The sequence below is a fragment of the Tursiops truncatus genome, chromosome 7 (assembly GCF_011762595.2).
Source record: "Tursiops truncatus isolate mTurTru1 chromosome 7, mTurTru1.mat.Y, whole genome shotgun sequence".
Taxonomy (NCBI): Eukaryota; Metazoa; Chordata; class Mammalia; order Artiodactyla; family Delphinidae; genus Tursiops; species Tursiops truncatus.
Genome location: NC_047040.1, coordinates 46943882 through 46962746, shown reverse-complemented (window position 1 = coordinate 46962746; position 18865 = coordinate 46943882). Strand labels below are relative to the sequence as shown.

Below are 18865 nucleotides of genomic sequence, written 5' to 3'. Positions count from 1 at the left end.
TTATTTTCTCTATAATTTTTTGGAAACTGTTTATTAGTGTTAACATTACTTTTGTTTAGTTTACTGAGATCACCAATCTCTTTAATACCAATACAGTTTAAAGCCAGCTAATCAAATTGGTTAACTTTTGAAACCACTTTGAGGGAATAATAACTTCAGTAATATTTGGTTTTCTTCCCTGTCCCCACCCCACTTTCTTCATTATTTGAATCTTTGTTTCCTTTGTGTTCTACATTTGTTTCAGCACCGACATTACCTACTCTTAGGCATCTTTTTTTCTGTATTCTTACCTTTATTATGTACTCTCATTTTGATGTTAATTACCTATCCCATCATTCTTATTTACTTCTCTCTAAAATGGCCCTTTATTTCACTGGTCATATTACAAACTTTTTTACTGTACTCTCTCTACGAAGTACTGCTGTCTGTTAGAAATAAAACGTTAGCCACATTTGTAATTTTAAATATACTGGTCAGTAACATTAAAAAAAAACATAGAAAACTGGTGACATTAATTTTAATAATATATCTGTATTAGTTTACTAGGACTGCCATAACAAAATACTACAGAATGGGTGGCTTAAATAATAGAAATTTATTTTCTCACAATTCTGGAGGCTTAAAGTCTGAGATGAAGGTGTCTGCAGGGTTGGTTTCCTCTGAGGCCTCTCCCACTGGCTTGTAGGTGGTCACCTTCTCCCTGTGTCTTCACATCATTTCCCCTCTGTGTCTATGTCCTGATCTCCTTATAAAGCGCCAGTCATATTGGATTAGGGCCCGCCCTAATGATGTCATTTTAACTTAATTACTTCTTTAAGACCATATTTCCAAATAGTCATATTTTCTGTGAAATTTTTTAAGTTCAGTTTTTTACGGTCTTCAAAATCCAGAGTGTATTATATACTTACAACACATCTCAATTCAGATGCTAAAGCTTCATCAGAAATATTTTTTCTGTATTTAGAACTCATATAATTTATAATTGAAAAAGTAGATTCACATAGCCAAGTTGTTCTAAACATACTAAAAGTTTTTCGGTAGCAGAATCAAGTATCAGTTTTAAATTTAAATTAATTAATATTAAATGAAATATAAAACTCAATTCCCCAGTAGCGTTAGATACATTTCAAGTGCTCAAAAGCCACATGTGGCTCACTAGTGGCTACTATATCAGACAGGGCAGCTTTTGAGTTTCCCTTTCTGTACCCTAATCCTTTGGAGTTAGAGATTTCATGCTTCCTGCAGAAAGAGAGTTTTGTTTTTCCTACCCTCCATTTATTCATTCAAATATGTATTAAGTTCTTACTCTGTACAAGATATTAAGTATGTAACCGTAGAGATTTAGTTCTCTGTGAATGGAAGACATTGCTTTGTCTTTTCCATCTCTGAAACTATCTTTCCTGACAGCATATTTTAAGGCTATAGCTGCACCAATGCCAGTTTAATCCTCTCTCTTCAATGTAGAATGGTAGTTAGTCGAATATCCCTTTACCATAGTTTATTAATATTTCATAATAAAGGGTAAGCTGGGAGGAAGTGAGAGAGTTGTATTGACTTATATACACAAAAGCTCAGTGATTTGTGTTCACCTAGAGGGGTGGGATAGGGAGGGTGGGAGGGAGACACAGAGGGAGGAGATATGGGGATATATGTTTATGTATAGCTGATTCACTTTGTTATACAGCAGAAACTAACACACCATTGTAAAGCAATTATACTCCAATAAAGATGTTGAAAAAAATATTTCATAATACTTTTCATTCCAAACTTCAGATACTCATCATTCTAACTGGGACTTTTAATACACACCATATCACATATCATTAAATCCGTTCTTTGTTCATGAACTAAATTAGCAGTGATTGTATTTGGTATCACTTATGGAGTCACCTCAAGTTTCTTCTACTGGTCCTGGCCTTTCCCCCCATCTTCTTGAAGTGCATAGCAGCTGTTTACATCTAGGTCATTGAATTAGTTTACATGTACTGTTGGGTTTCATCCCAATTAAACTGACAGTTAAGATCTCTACCATACAATTCTATTCTGGGGAGCTGTGCCTCCCTTGTGACTTGGAAACATACAGTTTTTGTTTTGTTTGTTTTGTTTTTTAAGAAAGCCTGTCACTGTTTTTTCCCTTTAAGATCCCTCTTGATCCCTCTAAGGTCACACAACTTGGCTAGCAGCAGCTGAGTAAAGTAGAACCCTCATTTCTTGAATATTACTTTCTCTTCTATACTTCATTCCAAAATCTTAACAGCTTAATTTGAGGTAGAACTAAAAGGTTCCAACTAGTTGTATTATACCCTATAAATCTTTTTCTTTCTTTTCATTCTTACTAGCTAAGACTGACCTATTTAAAAACAGGCAGCCATGATCCCTTTTGAATTCAGGTATATATACAAGTAGAGTATATATAAATATATACATGTGTACATAAATGTATATTCATATACATCCACACATATATTGGTATATACTGCATATGTGACCTGTACTGGTATTTATTCATGTAGAGAAAAATAAAATTTTTTTCTAGGCTCATATTCTGCTTGACTGTGGTGAAGACAATGTCTGTAAACCCAAACTGGAAGTTTCTGTAGATAGGTAAGTTTTGCTCCAAATTATAGACTGTATAATAAGAAATTTAAATGAAAGAACACATTTTTCTATTAAAGTAATAGTAATGAGAATTAGTTATGTTGGAGGATAATGCGTGGTTTTCAGTAAAGCTATAAATACTGAGCTTTAAAAAAATAGGTGCTATGTTTTCACTGGCTACCTAGGTTAGCAGATCTCTTCCTATTCAGCATGGAGTAGTGTCACAAAGTAACATTATATCCTCTTAAAGATACTCTTAACTAAAGGACTCATTACCATTTTATACGATGTACAAATTACAGCGAATATTGTGAGTATCATGACAAATGATTAATTCAGCCTTTAGAAAAAAAATCAGGGGATTAATAAGTACAAAGAGATATAAAATTACTTCCGTAATACATATGAGTGATAGTGATATGCTAAAGGCATCAGTGTTCTTTTACTGGGAGAAGCATTGGATTTGCACCCAGTGTACTATTTCCAGTTTTCTGTTGAGCTGTAGAGTAGTCTTAAAAAATCTCGAGACACTGTTGAACATGTCAGTGCTTTGAATAGTCATGCTCTCGCCGTGCAGTCTTTTTTCATTGTCTAGATTTGTATTAACTCGTAGTGATCAAAAGAAGATCTATATTGGGGACGACAACCCTCTGACCTTGATTGTTAAGGCTCAGAATCAGGGGGAAGGTGCCTATGAAGCTGAGCTCATCGTTTCCATCCCACCGCAGGCCGATTTCATCGGGGTGGTCCGCAACAGTGAAGTAAGCAAGCTGCCCCTTTAAAAATTGAAATGCACTCATAGTTCACATTAACATTAATGAGCTGCTCCCCTATTTAGTGTAGTACAAGCTTAGCCTTTCTACCTAAGGCTAAATTGCTAGACAATAGAGTGCCTATCTTACATAATTCCTTTCAAGCCTAATAACTTTGCATAATGCATTGATAGGACATTTACAAAACTGCTAGCTAAGTGCCTGAAACAGGGTCAGATGGATAAAGTGTCTAAGCCTGGCCATCAAATAATTTTTCAGAGGTAATATGGTTATGTATCTATGTCCTCTAGGGATCGTTCAGAAACACTCTGACTTTATATGTGGTACTTGTACACAATTCTGCTTTCCCCTGTACCCCTCATTGCTCAAATAGATGCATTTGCTTTGTAAAGCCAGAAACCTAATCATCCAACTGCATGATATTGTCTAGGAACTTTAAAGTCTTATTATGGCTTCTGCATTTTTTTGGTCATTAATTTATTTTCCTTTCAATCCTTTCTCTTTGTCTATCAAAGGCTTTAGCAAGACTTTCCTGTGCCTTTAAGACAGAAAACCAAACCCGCCAGGTGGTATGTGACCTTGGAAACCCAATGAAGGCTGGAACTCAAGTAAGGCATTTTAATTAAATGGATTGTTTTTTCTTTTATAGAGAATAGCATATTTTTCTGTGGGTTTGTCCATAGTAATTTTTTTATAAGCACTTCAAAATAGTGTGTAAACTGGCTTTGATTTAGAATGTAATGATTATTAGAGTTTAGTTTTGATTAAGATACTAAAGTAATGGGTTGTGTTATTACCTGTATTCAGTAAGCTGCTCTTCACCTTCAATTTGGTAAATGGATGAGAACATGGTTGAAACTAAGGACTGAGATTGTAACTTTGATATTTTAAACTAACACTTTAATGCATCCTCAAAGCTACTCTGACAAATACCAAGACTGTCATTCTTAAGTGAGTTACAATGATCTCATTAACTTGAAACCTATATGGTCATCCCAGTAGGATCAAAGAGCACAGTGGTTGGATCAGGCTCCCCTTCAGGGGTTGGAGAAGGGAGCCCAGGAGCTTGAGAAGAAGCACTCAGTGAGTTGCTTCCCAAATCCTCTAAAAAGGAAACAAAAATATACCTTGTAGAATTCCTATTATCAATGAAAAAAAAAAAAACAGCAGTATATTTCATGTTACCTTTTCAATAGAATTTAATTTAATAAGCACATAGATATTGGTAATTTGAAGATCTATGATATTATGGGGCTGAATATTCCATATCTACCCATATAAACAACATCTCTCCTATTGGATGTTGTTTAAGGGTACAGACTTGCAAGTAAGTCTAAAGCTCTAATGTGCAGCATAGTGATGATAGACAACAGTAACGTATTATAATCAAACTTGCAAGAGACCAGGTCTTAATAATTCCAACCAGAAAAAGGAAATGATAATTATGTAATGTGACAGAGGTGCAATTATTGCCACAGTGGCAATCATGTAACAGTGTATAAATGTAGCAAATCAACCTTAAATTTACAGTGTTATATGTCAAATATATTTCAATAAAAATAAATATTTCATATTTCTTTAAATATATTTTCCATTAAAAGTCATTATTATTTCTAGATATAAGGTCTCTTAGGGAAAAGGGCTTGAACAAAGTACCCAGAGTTGCATTTTTTCACATGTGTTTAACACAGTGTTTAACTACAATGTTTCATTAACAAGTGAGCATGCTTTTTATTTTCTTATATTCTCGTTCCCTCTATCTTTCTCACTCACTGCTCACTCAGTATAGATAATTCCAGGTTGATTCTTGTGGCTGGTTCCAAGCTTTGTAAAGTGGGAGGCAGTTTCACAAGGTCCCCTAGAAGGGCCATTTTTAGATGTCATTTATGTGACCCCCCCCCCCCAAGAAGGCTGCTTTCCCTTACCTTGTAGCTCAGTTTTTTCTTTAAAATAACAATTTTCCTCCTGCAGAAGTTAAGATGTTCGTTATTGATGGAGTTGTGGGTGACGTGGAGAAATTCTGCTTCTGGCCCTACATCTGTCCTTTTTAGCCAAGTTCTCTCACTCTTGTAAGCCATCTGTTTCTTCCTTCCTGCTCCATTAACACAAGTTCATGTGTTAGCTTCCTGTCACCAAATTATTGTGCATAACTACTATACTGTCATTGGGTCAACAAGCAATTCCTCTTGCATTTTTCAGAAGGTTAATATTAGTTAATATAATAAGGAGATAATTAGTTAATATTATAAGGAGATATGGTTAATCATTGTTAAACAGGCTCCATTATGGATTGGCCCAAGTATCTGAAATAATAGAGATTTGATAGAAGATCAGACTTAATTACCTTTGCTAGAGTACTTTCAGTTTTATTGTAAGTTCAGAGAAACACTATTCTTTTTTCTTTGGACGGTGGATTTGGAATTTCACTAATTTGACACTGTTCTAACTAACATTGCCATCTTTCCCGCCTCCTTCAGCTCCTAGCTGGTCTTCGTTTCAGTGTGCACCAGCAATCAGAGATGGATACTTCCGTGAAATTTGACTTACAAATCCAAAGGTATGAAAACAACTTTTTTCCGTTTATAATAACTATGGAGCAAATATTATTTGTTATAAATATATTATGCAGTATACTTAAATATTCTGGAATAGGATAGACTAAAATTTTAGTACTTAATTATAGCATTTTAAAATCAATATTTACATCATAAGAATAATTTATGTTGCTTTTGAGTTTGTAAAACAAAACTAAAAGTTAACTAAAATTCATCTTCTTGGAATTAAATGCTAATGAAAGTGTTTTGATTTGTAGTTTGTCATTCTTTACTGCTTTTAATTTGTTTACTTTTAGTTTCACTACATTTGCCTCTGTATGCTATTGATGACGATTATGCTCTAGTCAGTCCTAAATATATTTTTTTCTTTTTCAGCTCCAATCTTTTTGACAAAGTAAGCCCGGTTGTATCTTACAAAGTTGACCTTGCTGTTTTAGCTGCTGTTGAGATAAGAGGGTCAGTATGATTACCCAGTTGAGTATCTCATTCTCATGATTTAAACTACTTTAAAAGTAGTTACTTCTTAAAAGTAAGTCCTAGGGCCCCTAGCTTCTTTTGGATAGTAGACGCTCCATGTTTCGGTGTCGTTTTACTAGAGCTGTAGCTTCTGTAGAAAGAAGAAGGTCCTGGGTGTATTCCAAAGCCCCAAATATTTATTTGATAATCCTTTGGAAATAAACCAGACATGGCAAAAGTGGCACAAAATAAATTTATTGAACTTTTATGCAAAAGTTCACCTGTTATCAATTCACCTGTTACATTAGATTCAATAAAGAGTGGTTTGTATGTCCATCTGTGCATGTACACATACAAGTATAGTTTCTGTTTTTGTTTTGTCTGTTAAATGTATGGTGTTTTTTTTTTAATTAATTCTGATTTTATTCATTTGGACACTAGGTACTTTTGAAAATGAACTGACCATATCATTTTGATATTCATGGTAGGTTTTCTTTGGTCATTGTTTAGAGTCTCAAGTCCTGATCATATCTTTCTTCCGATTCCAAATTGGGAGCACAAGGAGAACCCTGAGACTGAAGAAGACGTTGGGCCAGTTGTTCAGCACATCTACGAGGTTTGCAGCTGTTGGATTTAACTGATACCTGGTAGACAGCCAACAAAGAGAGGAATAGATAGGCTCTTTTTAAAAAACAAGTCTATTTAACTTTTACGTAAACTCTGCATAGTTTAAGTATGTACCAGAGATTTCTTTAAATTTTTTCCCTATTCTTAAGTTCATTTTTATTAGACAAGTAGCTTCCAGTAGTAAAAGAAAGCTGTTTATACAAATTGTTGTTTAAAACCAATTAGTAAAAAAAATAATTATAAAAATTATTAAAAGTAATATTTTATTATTATTATTTTAATAATAAAATAAAACCAGTTAGTTCTACTTGAGTAAAAAGAATAGGGCACTGAGTAAAATTTTGGTTCTGTAGGAAGAAAATTTTCTATGCCACTTATCAGTAACTTTTTCACGTTTTCCTCTTTTGTTTATATATTCATCCTGATTTATACTGCCCTACGCAGAGGCAGATGTTGAGTTTGATTCTTTTGCATAATAATGATCATGTTGTAATATTAGAGTAACTATGGAAACTGTTATTCAAACTGTTATTCAAATCCTGTTGCTTAATGATTCCTAAAGTTGCTGTAGGGGAAGGATTATAGAATAGATTTTTGCCCTAAGTATTTACATTTCCTTCTCCTCATTAGCTGAGAAATAACGGTCCGAGTTCATTCAGCAAGGCAATGCTAAATCTTCAGTGGCCTTACAAATATAACAATAACACTTTGTTGTACATCCTTCAATATGATATTGATGGGCCAATGAACTGCACTTCAGATATGGAGATCAACCCTTTGAGAATTAAGGTAATGTACTTAATAGCAGCTATTTATTATGATGATATTTTATTGCTTTTCTTTCTAAATCTATAAAAGAAATGCATGAAATAAACAATTGCTTTAATAATAAATCTATTCTGCGAAAATATTTTAGCTCATAACCAGTATACTATGAATTAAATTGTTTATTTGTGTAATGAGTAAGGATGAATTTTGTGAAGTCCTAGTAAACCATTTATTTATGTAGTGTTTAGTGAGCCTCCGGAGATACTCTTTGTTTTTTTTTTTTTTTTGGCCGTGTCTCGCAGCTTGCGGGTTCTTAGTTCCCTGACCAGGGATTGAACCCACGCTCTCGGCAGTGAAAGCGCGGAGTCCTAACCACTGGACCGCCAGGGAATTCCCATCCGGAGTTATTCTTAAGTGACCCAATTTGAGTTTGGTTTTATCGCAGAGTGGTTTATCCACATGTAATATGTGTCAAGGGTGTTTGGATGTTGAAATTTTTGTCTTTGGGATAAGATATAACATTTTACTCTTGGCTCTTTTGACTTGACCTAGAAAAATGTCATTTTATGGAATTCTATTTGGATATAGTCTTCTCCATCCTAGCACATATGTTTGGATAAGAAGCTATTCACAGGTCAGAGTAAGGAAAGTTAAGAAAACAAAGCAAAAAATGTATACTCATGATTGACATACATCACAGATGTACACTGTGAAATTTCAAGCTGTTTCTAAGTATTTTATCAGTTTCCCCTCTAGCTATGCAAGGGGAGAAAATGATGGCTAGGTAGAGGTAATTTTTTTCCCGCATATTAAGGACTCTAATCTTTATTTCCTTTGCTTAGTTTTAGCAATATATTAAGTGGTGAATTTTCTGTCATACCAAATTTTTAGTCACTATATTTTAATCATGTATAACAGTTTATGCCAAAATGTCAGTGCCAAATATTTTCCATTGTTATTTACCACCAGTTTATTTATGTAATCCTAGATCTCAAATTCGCAAACAACTGAAAAGAATGACACAATTGGTGGGCAAGGTGACCGGAACCATCTCATCACTAAGCGGGATCTCACCCTCACTGAAGGAGATGTGCACACTTTGGTAAGTGGCATTTCAACAACAAGCACTTTAAATATTTTAAAATATGTGATTATAGAACTGATGCTAAAGAACATTTCAAAAGTAACAACAGCTGTGCTGGAAAGAACTCCGTATATTTTTATACCATTCACTTCTCTTACTTTCCTTGTTCCTAATTGAATTAATGCCACATTTTCTTCAAATGATCTGTCTTTGTGTAGATTACTAATAAAAATATTTTATGTTCTAACTTATTTCTCTGACTGCACTCCTTTAACTGACCTCTTTCTCAGTCTCACCCTAATCTTTGAAACTTATGTTCAATATTGCAGAAAAAAACAGAAGGGCTCAACAGAAATATAAGAATAATTAGCATTATGATCAACTTTTGTTGAGTCAGCCTATCTAATGACTATAATGTTATAAAGAGGTTTGTCACTTAAGTTTTTAAAATTTAACAGATCTGCAAACCATCAACTAACAGAGAACCTGGTATAGTGTTTATGTTCATTAGTGATCACCAGTTACTTTCACATCTCCAGATGCCATGGTTCTTCTTAGTTCTCATTCAGTTCAACTGCAAAGTGACTTTTTGGCACAATTAATCACTTCCTCTTTTGTGAAACACTCCTCTCTCACTTCTTGGGCACTACTCTCTTGGTTGTCCACCTACCACAACTGGCTACTTTGTCTCAATCTCCATTTCCAGACCTTTAAGCTCTAGAGAGTATTCCAGGGCTCAGATCTCAGACTTCTTGTCTGCTCCACCTACAGTCATTCATTAGATCTGTGCAGTCCAGTGTTGTAGACACCAGCTACATTTCAAGTGTTCAGTAGCCACATGTGGCTAGTGGCTACCACTTCGGGAAGCACAGGTATCTCCACACTGATGATTTCTGTCATTGTAGAAGGTTCTATCTGACAGTGCCATATGAGATGATCTTAATCATTCGTATGGCTGGTAAGTACCATTTCTATGTAGATGACTTTGATTAATATTTCCAACCCGATCCTCTGCATTGAACTCCAGACTCCATTATCCTCTGGAACTCCTCTTAAATATTTAATAGGAATCTTAAACTTAATTCTAAGAACATATCCTTGAGTTTTCTCAACTCTGATCTTTCTATGGTGTTCCTCATTTTAGTAAATATCAACTCTGTTCTCTGTCCCAAACTTTGGCATGGGGCTTGACTCTCCTCTTTCTCTCAAACTTCATAATCCTACATATCAGCAAATTCTATCATTATCTACTTTCAAAATAGCCAGAATGTGGCCCCTGCTTGCCATCTCTACCACTGCCACGACCTAACCTAGACCACCTTCCTCTCTCACTTGAACTATTGCCAAACCTCCAGTTGGACTCCATATTCCTGCCCCTGTCACCACGACAGTCTATTTGCCACATAGAAGCCATAATGATCCTTTTAAAAGTAGGTCAGGTCATGTCACTCCAGTGTCTTCCTGTCTAACTCAGAGAGAAAACCAGAGACTGCAAAGCCTGGGGTTTTTTTTGTAGTCATCCTCATCGGAGTGAAGTAGCATCTCATTGTAGTTTTATTTGGATTTCCCTAATGACTAATGATGCTGAGCACCTTTTCATTTGTATATCTTCTTTCGAAAAATCTCTGTTCAAACCTTTTGCCCATATTTAAATTGGGTCGTTTGCCTTTTGTTGTTGAGTCATGAGGAGTTCTTTATATATTCTGGATACTACCCTTATCAGAGCTGTTACTGCACATATTTCCTTTCATTCTGTAAGTTGTCTTTTTTACTTTCTTGATAGTATTTGTTGATGGAAAAAAGGTTTTAAATTTAAAGAAGTCCAAATTTCTTTTCTCAAGTCTATCTCTCCTTGTGTTGCTTATATTTTTACTGTCATATTTTAAAAACCATTGCCTAACCCAAAGTCCTGGAGATTTACACACAAGTTTTCTGTTTTTCTAAGTTGTTGTTTTTTTTAAAAAAAAATATTTATTTATTTATTTGGCTAGGCCGGGTCTTAGTTGTGCACGCGGGATCTTCGTTGCTGCGTGCGGGATCTTCATTGCTGCATGCAGGAGCTTTTAGTTGTGCCATGTGGGAACTTTAGTTGTGGCATGCAGGATTTTTAGTTATGGCATGCGGGCTCTAGTTCCCTGACCAGAGATCAAACCCCAGGCCCCCTGTGTTGGGAGCATGGAGTCTTAACTACTAGACCACCAGGGAAGTCCCTGGTTTTCTAAGTTTTATACTTTTAGCTCTTACTTTTATATCTCTGATCCATATAGAGTTAATTTTTGTATATGGTGTGAAGTAGAGGCCCAGATTCATTCTTTTGCATGTGGTTTTCTAGTTCTCCCTGCATCATTTATTGGAAAGACCTATCTCTTCCCTTTAAATGGTCTTGGCTCCCTTGTTGAAAATGAATTGACTGTGAATGTATGAGTTTGTTTTTGGACTCTCAATTCTATTCCATTGATCTATACATGCATCCTAATTTTTTTGATTGTTGTCCTTCTGCAGTAAGTTTTGAAATTGGGGAGTGTGAGCCCTGCAGTGTTTTCATCTTTTTCAAAATTGTTTTGGCTAGTTGGGGTTCCTGGCAATTCCATATGAATTTTAGGATTAGCTTGTCCATTTCTACAAAAATGGTAGTTGGAATTTTTTTTTTTGGAATTTTGATAGCAATTTTATTGGATCTGTCTATCATTTTGGTAATATTGCCATCTTAATATTAAGTCTTTCAGTCCTTGAACATGAGCTGTCTTCTGTTTATTTAGGTCTTCTTTAATTTCTTTCAAAAACATTTTGTAGTTTTCAGTGCACAAGTCGTGCACTTCCTTAGTTACATATTTTATTCTTGTTAAATGCTATTTAAAATAGAATTTTTTTTTTAAATTCATTTTCATATTTTTCATTGCTAATGTATAGAAAACCAATTCATATTTGTATACTGATCTTGTATTCTGTACCTTTTCTGTACTTGTTTATTAGCTTTAATAGTTTTATTGTGGATTCTTTAAAGTTTTCTGTAAGTAAGATTCTATCATCTTTGAATAGAGATAGCTTTACTTCTTTCTTTCCAATCTGGATACCGTTTATTTAATTTTTTTCTTGCTTCATTGCACTGGCTAGAACCTTCTGAACAATGTAGAATAGAAGTGTCATGAGTGGGCACTGTTGTCCAGTTCCTGATCTTAGGGGAAAAGCATCCATTCTTTCACCAGTAAGTATGATGTTAGCTGTGGGCTTTTCATAGATGCCCTTTACCAGGTCAAGGGAGTTCACTTCTACTCCTATTCATCAACTGGAGGTGTCACTTACTGGATAACACTGTTGTGAGGTATATGCATATGACATGTCTAATGCAGTTTGACCAGCACGTAGAAGGTGGTGAATATTTATTACTTTTGACTGTCTGCCTTCAGGTTACTGATAAAAACACTCATGCCACTTGATTTCTACAGGTCTGATGTGGAATAGCTATTAAAGATTCACTCTGTTTCTTTTTCTTTTCCACAGGCCTATTGTGATCTGATTTTCATGTCTTACTAAAATCACCATGCTCTGGGTTTGCCTAAAGAATGTTGAGTTCTAGCTATAACAATAAATATTTTAATATTATAGCACTTATCCTTCCATAACAAATCACATTAAAACCAACCCCTTGATAACAAGAAGCATTCATAGATTCAACTGTTAGCCTACTCATTTTAAATGTTACTGCTATTAAGGCAAAAGAATCTAGATCATCTCTTTAGCCTTCACATAAAACAAGTCAATTGTCTGCTTTTCATATGTTGAAGAGATGATAGAATGATCTTTTCTTTTAAGTAAGTAATTTTTTGGCAGGGTTGTGGAATTGCTGAATGCTTGAAGATCGTCTGCCAGGTGGGGCGACTAGACAGAGGAAAGAGTGCAATCCTGTATGTAAAGTCTCTGCTGTGGACTGAGACCTTTATGAATGTAAGTGGGCAGATGCAGCATTCAGTGAACTTATCCATTTTTTCAAAGAAATAAAAAAGGTCTGACATATAGAAAATCATTTTATTGTTATTCCCATATAGAAGGAAAACCAGAATCATTCATATTCTCTGAAGTCGTCTGCTTCATTTAATGTTATAGAGTTTCCATATAAGAACCTTCTAATTGAGGACATCTTCAACTCCACATTGGTAAGTCATTGATTTGGGGAAATGGAATAAATGCACTCAATTCAATACCATAGATATTTTTATTGTATTTTAAATAATGGCAGTTAATTATTTTGATAATTTAAAGTAACTTGAGTTATTTGAATGGATTATAACCTAGTATAAACTAGTTTAATATTACTATTTTCCTCCCCCCCATCCCAGAATTATTAAAGGTAGACCTTTTACTTTAGCATCTTGTCCTTTGTAAGCTACTTAGCATCAATAAATTTCATGAGGGAAAATTTTGGGAATTTCTCCCCACAGAGTTAGAAAGTTGGAAATTAACTGCAGTTAAGTGAGGGCATTTTATAAATCTTTAATTTGAGGATTAAAATGGGACCAACACATCGTAAACTGGGTTGGATTATTTAAAAATCATTTCAGAGTCAGTCAGAGGTTAACCTGTTGAGAGTTTCGTGTGTGTGTGTGTGTGTGTGTGTGTGTGTGTGTGTGTGTGTGTGTGTGTGTATGCTATTGATACCAAATGTGTAATCATAAATTATCATGTACTAGAAAAGAAAATAATGTGAGTAACATTGACATAAAATATAGTAGACATTCAGATATTTGTTGAATGATTCAGTGAACTATTTTCAAAACTCAAGAACTTTTTCCCCCAACAGGTTACCACTAATGTCACCTGGGGCATTCAGCCAGCACCCATGCCTGTACCTGTGTGGGTGATCATTTTAGCAGTTCTAGCAGGATTGTTGTTACTGGCTGTTTTGGTATTTGTAATGTACAGGGTAAGTGATGGACTTAGGAAGAGAGGGAGGGAGGGGAAGCAGAAGAAAAGGAGAAGGAAGGGAGCAAAAGAAGGGAGGGAAAGAAGAAAGGGACCTTTAATGATGATGCATGATGAGCAGTCCTTATCATTTGAAGGAAGAAAAATTCAACTAAGTGCCATTTAAATTTTCTTGGTCATAATATGGTCACTCAGAATACTTTCAGTATTCTTCAGTGATGTGCAGTAATGTGAGGTGTTTTTTTTTTCAACTGGCAGATGGGCTTCTTTAAACGTGTCCGGCCACCTCAAGAAGAACAAGAAAGGGAACAGCTTCAACCTCATGAAAATGGTGAAGGAAACTCAGAAACTTAACTGTGATTTTTAAGTTGTGCTACATCCTGTCCCATTAGAAGTACCAACTTCAATATAGGTTTTTAAATTTCCTTCATGAGGAATAAAGTTCCAAGACTCTACTGCTGATGGTACCCATTGGTATTAACCACAAAGTGAGAGCAATATTTGTCAACCTTTTCATTATAATTAAGTTCAGACATACATTTAATACACATCCACTGACTTGTATTTTTAGGTATTTAAATAATAACATTTTAAGGATAGATCTTCTTCAATGTACATAAGACAGGTAGTGCCTGAGTTACCACTTTATCTAAAATAGTACCTCCTACAATTATTGTTTCTGATTTTGTATGTTGGATTTTGTTTGTTGTTGTTTTTGTTGTTTTAAAGCAATCCAAATTTGGACCTTAGGATCCACATCTTTTGTAGAGATACTTACTGTTAATACACATTACACTACAGTTGAGTTTTCAAGCTAACTTTATAACTGCATAAACTTGGATTTTAATATTACCTATATGGTAGAACTTTTAAAAAAGAAAAATGCATGATCCCATCAAAACTCCTTGCTGTAATAGCAAAGGTACAGTTTTTTGTTTTAATCTGAAAATTGAATACATGCTATTAAATTTTTATTTATATTTTTATCCACAGTCCATTTGATTACATTTTATTTTGTATAAGTTTAAGTTCTATTTCAAATCCTTTAAGTCAACTTATACTAAAAATTAGTTTTGTAATCAAAAATGCCTCTTTTGTGTAGTCATTTAATTTCTGCTAAACATCATGATGCTTGAAGCCATATGGAGTTGGAAATCATTTCCAAAGTACATTTATTCCATTGCATTAGTCTGGCTATATACAATACAATACAAAAAAAAGAAAAAGGAGCATTTAAATTAAAAGACTATGTTTGTAGTTCTTTGACAGAGTTGCTTATTAATAGTTTGTTCTTAGATTAAAGCAAGAGTTTTTAGTTGGGATTAATTTATTTTCCTCCTATATATGTATTTTTCCTTCCGTTTCCAAAACTGTTACTGAGAATGTGTCAAGATCAATGAGGAATCTTTACAACTTAGAGGAACCTGCACTCAACCTCCCAACCCTGCAAGAAATGCTTGGAATTGAAATTCTTAAAGTAGCTCACTGGTTTACTTCTAGCAATAGTGTAGTACTGCTCAGATGGATATTACCTCAGTTGAAGCCAGGTGTAACATGTAAAACCAGTCTCAGCTATCAAAATGACTTCTTAGAGGTTATTTTATAAGCAATTCAAGTTATTGGAAACCTTTTTAAACTTTTTTAGGTTTATAATATAAATTACTTTTCTAGGATTTTTAAATAAAAGCTGCACAGGTGGCAAGTTGTAGTTTTATAAGTCCGTAGGGTGATGAATCTTCTAGAGGAATATGTGAATTATTCACAGTTCCTCCAGGCCTGGGGATGACTATTAGTTATACCTATTTTTGTGCAATTACATCATGTTGTGCATTAGAAATTGAGAGTTTGATAGCTTTTTAACTACTGTCTTCATTAGGCAATGATAAATATTTCACTTAAATAACTGAATATTTTTCTATGTTTTAAAAATAATTGAAATTTATCTTGCCATGTCTTGTGTTATAACTCCCTAACAAGTGCCTACGCTAGAATATATTCATAAAACAGAGGCATATGTAGGTGAGTTATACAAGTTAGAACGTTGACAAGACCCTATATTTAGCTTTAGTGATTTTTAAAATTAATAGGTGTTGTAATATAGATTTTATTAGTAGCTCAAAAGATCTTAGTCATATGCAGTAAGTATTTTTATTACCAATAAATTTAAAGTTTTTTAAGAAAAAAATATTTTTATCCTAGGGCCTGCCACCAGACAGTCACTGAATTGGTCTAGAACAATGTTCACCTTACCTGTTTTCCCACCTAATAGCAGTCATTCCTGAAACTATCTTTTGGATAGAAAGTCACTCTTTTAAAAAAATGTTACTATTTGATTTTGCACAGTCTATTGCTTTTATGGCCTCTTATCTCAAGGTATAATCTTCTACCAGAGATTGAAGGAGGAGCCAAAATAGCTCAGTTGGGAGAGCCTGAGACTGGAGGAGATTGAAGGGTGTTGTCGTGGAAATTAACATGATGCTTTAAATTGCTCTTATGGAATGTAGTTTAAAGCAATAGTATTTTCTTTAAGAAAAATGAAGATTTATATCTGTACAAAAATATGGTAGGAGTATAATTTAAAAACCTAGTCCTTGAGGAAAATATTTGGGAAATGTTGAGTTTTTTCTTTTTACCCTAAAGTAGCATGTGAATGTTTTAGATAAAATGTCAAAAAATAATCACTGCTGTGTTTGTGATTTATTGAGAATTGAAAGCCATTTTGAGTGTAAAATTCTTATAATCTGATTCAGTTTAAGAAAATACACATGGTTGGGGTTGAGAATATTTAAAACATTTGATATTGGTAAGAAATATTGATGCTGTTGTTGATTCCTTAAATAGGCATTTATTTCAGACTTGATATTTTGAGAAATATTTGTGTGAGGGAGGTGCTTTCCTTTTCTTCCCTTTACCTTTTTCTTGTAATTGGTGATTATTGTAATTCTGATTAAGTTCTTAATACTGAATTGTAAAACAATCAAAATATTAGTGCCACAGTTCTACCTGTTATGAAACTACTTAGTCATAGTCAATTCTCATTGATACTTTATATAAAGAGAAAATTCAAGTATTAGAGACTATACTGGCTTCCTTAAGAGGATGTGAAAGATTTTTCATAGTGAATCATGACCCTAAGAGAGATGTATGTGGCAAAAGTATAGTATATAATAAATAGATCCGCTGGTTTTTTATAAGGCAAACAACTGTAAGTTGATTGATGTTCCTGTGTTACAGAATGTAGTGTTGAGCTTGGCAAAGAATAAGTCATTCGTGGAATACTTGTGTATGACTGTTGCTTATCTCAGTGTCACTGTGTTAGTGCTCTTGGATAGCTTGTATATGTGATAGTTTGATTAATAAGAAAAAAATATAAAATTTGAAAATTGAATATAGGATCCAAAATGGTGAATGAAATGACTTAATACTCAGTGTTTTGGAGAGTATTTCTTTTAACCTGTTGGTAGGCTAGTTTGAACGATGAACCTATGGACATGTAGCATGCATATATGCTTGTATTTCATTGTAATTTCTGATATATAATGAATTTCTTGGGAGAGGTACTGAATCTTTGATTTTTTTTGTCATTCTTCTCAAGTGCAATATAACAATGTAACCAAACCTAGATATTTCAAAGTCATTATTAACTTAGTAAACCTAATCTAAACGGAGATTTATTAGTATTTTTGTTAGCAAGAAGGAATGATTGAGATGGATATACGAATGAAGTTATTTACCCCTAAAAAGTCCATTTTACACTTTATTTCAGGCTGGACATGAACTATTCCCCACTAGTTTTGAAACACTTTGCAATATCTTAAAGTAACTTGGAAGCTGTGTATATCAATTAATTTCCTACCTAAGTAACATAGAAAGTAATTTTCTTTATTTAGCTCTCTTGTGATCACCCACATTGGGTGAGACATAAAATGAGTGTCTTCTAAAATTTGTCATTTGCTAACTTGATTTGAGTTAGTGAAAACTGGTACAGTGTTCTGCTTATTAGTCTCCAGTGTGTAACTTGTGTCTGTTCAATAAACTTGAGCATATGGTGCCACTTATGTGCAAGGACTTTGTATTTTCCTTCTATTATGTTGTTTTGTTTTGTTTTTTAATCACATGAGCTAGCAGTAGTGCACTAAAAGGATGACCTCAAAGAGGTGACATACCTCTTTAAAAGTCCACATTCTTAAGAGTGTTAGTTATTTGAAAAAAGGTGTCACAAACAGAGCAAAAGGAAACTAATGTTAAAATACACCAATTACAAATCATAGTATCATAGACATTTAAAATTTTAAAGGGGCTTCCAATTTCAATAATGGCAAAGTAGCTTGTATCAGATAACAATGAATGAAATGAGGAATAAGAAGCAAAAAAGAAACTTTTAAAGACACTGCAGATACTAAAAGCAGGCAGAAACTGGAGGGAATTGGTCTCAAGGAAGGGAACCACACTTTTCCCTGAGTTTACTCTCTGTTGTGTGGATGGAATGCAAGCAGAAAAGTGCCCCCTCATTTCCTAGAATGATGGGACTGCCATCATGGCTAGAAATTGAGGGATGGGGGGAGGGAGAAGCCACATTGTGGGAAAGGGGAACATTTTCCCCTCAAAGCCTTGGCTGACCCTGACTCTGCTTTAGTGAGGCCCCAAAAGGAAAACAGCAGATGGAAGTTTGAAAGAACTGAGCAGTTATTCCAGCTACTGTCCAATGCAGGAGAAACAAGAGACTGTAGTTCAAGTCTTACCCAGTGACAGAGCCTTGGAAACACCCCCAGTCTTTCCATTGAAACCCCAGAGGATCTATTCCTTGGGAATAAATACTACATCCCAAGATTGATTGATTCACCCTAGGATAAAGGGTAAAACCAGTGTCCCACCCTAACAAAGCATGAAACCAAGCTTCCACAAGTTTAAGGTGACCCACCTGAAATTTACTTGTCTGCTCATAAAGGCAGTTACTTTCAGAGGAAGGTCACACAACCAGAAGACTGCAGTGTATCGTTCATAAGGTCGTGTGTGTGTGTAAATGGGAAGAAAGGAAAATGTGATGCTTGGCTTTGAGAAGAAATAGTCAATAGAAACAGACC

At 34.4% G+C, this 18865-nt stretch overlaps 1 protein-coding gene across 3 annotated transcripts in view; it reads left to right on the top strand.

Annotated features, from left to right (window-relative positions):
• Positions 1-17839, top strand: part of ITGAV (integrin subunit alpha V) — an 86871-nt gene extending 69032 nt beyond the window's left edge. For 2 of the 3 annotated variants that reach the window (XM_019931552.3, XM_004317274.4), the window contains exons 19-30: positions 2537-2604; positions 3212-3359; positions 3887-3979; positions 5849-5928; positions 6302-6382; positions 6893-6998; positions 7640-7798; positions 8766-8879; positions 12693-12806; positions 12908-13015; positions 13660-13782; positions 14040-17839. In XM_019931552.3, the coding sequence (XP_019787111.1) occupies positions 2537-2604; positions 3212-3359; positions 3887-3979; positions 5849-5928; positions 6302-6382; positions 6893-6998; positions 7640-7798; positions 8766-8879; positions 12693-12806; positions 12908-13015; positions 13660-13782; positions 14040-14135 (1290 nt within the window). In that variant the 3' untranslated portion in view covers positions 14136-17839. The remainder of the gene's footprint in view (positions 1-2536; positions 2605-3211; positions 3360-3886; positions 3980-5848; positions 5929-6301; positions 6383-6892; positions 6999-7639; positions 7799-8765; positions 8880-12692; positions 12807-12907; positions 13016-13659; positions 13783-14039) is intronic. The other variant, XM_019931553.3, reaches the window with a different exon arrangement.
• Positions 17840-18865: the final 1026 nt, after the last annotated feature.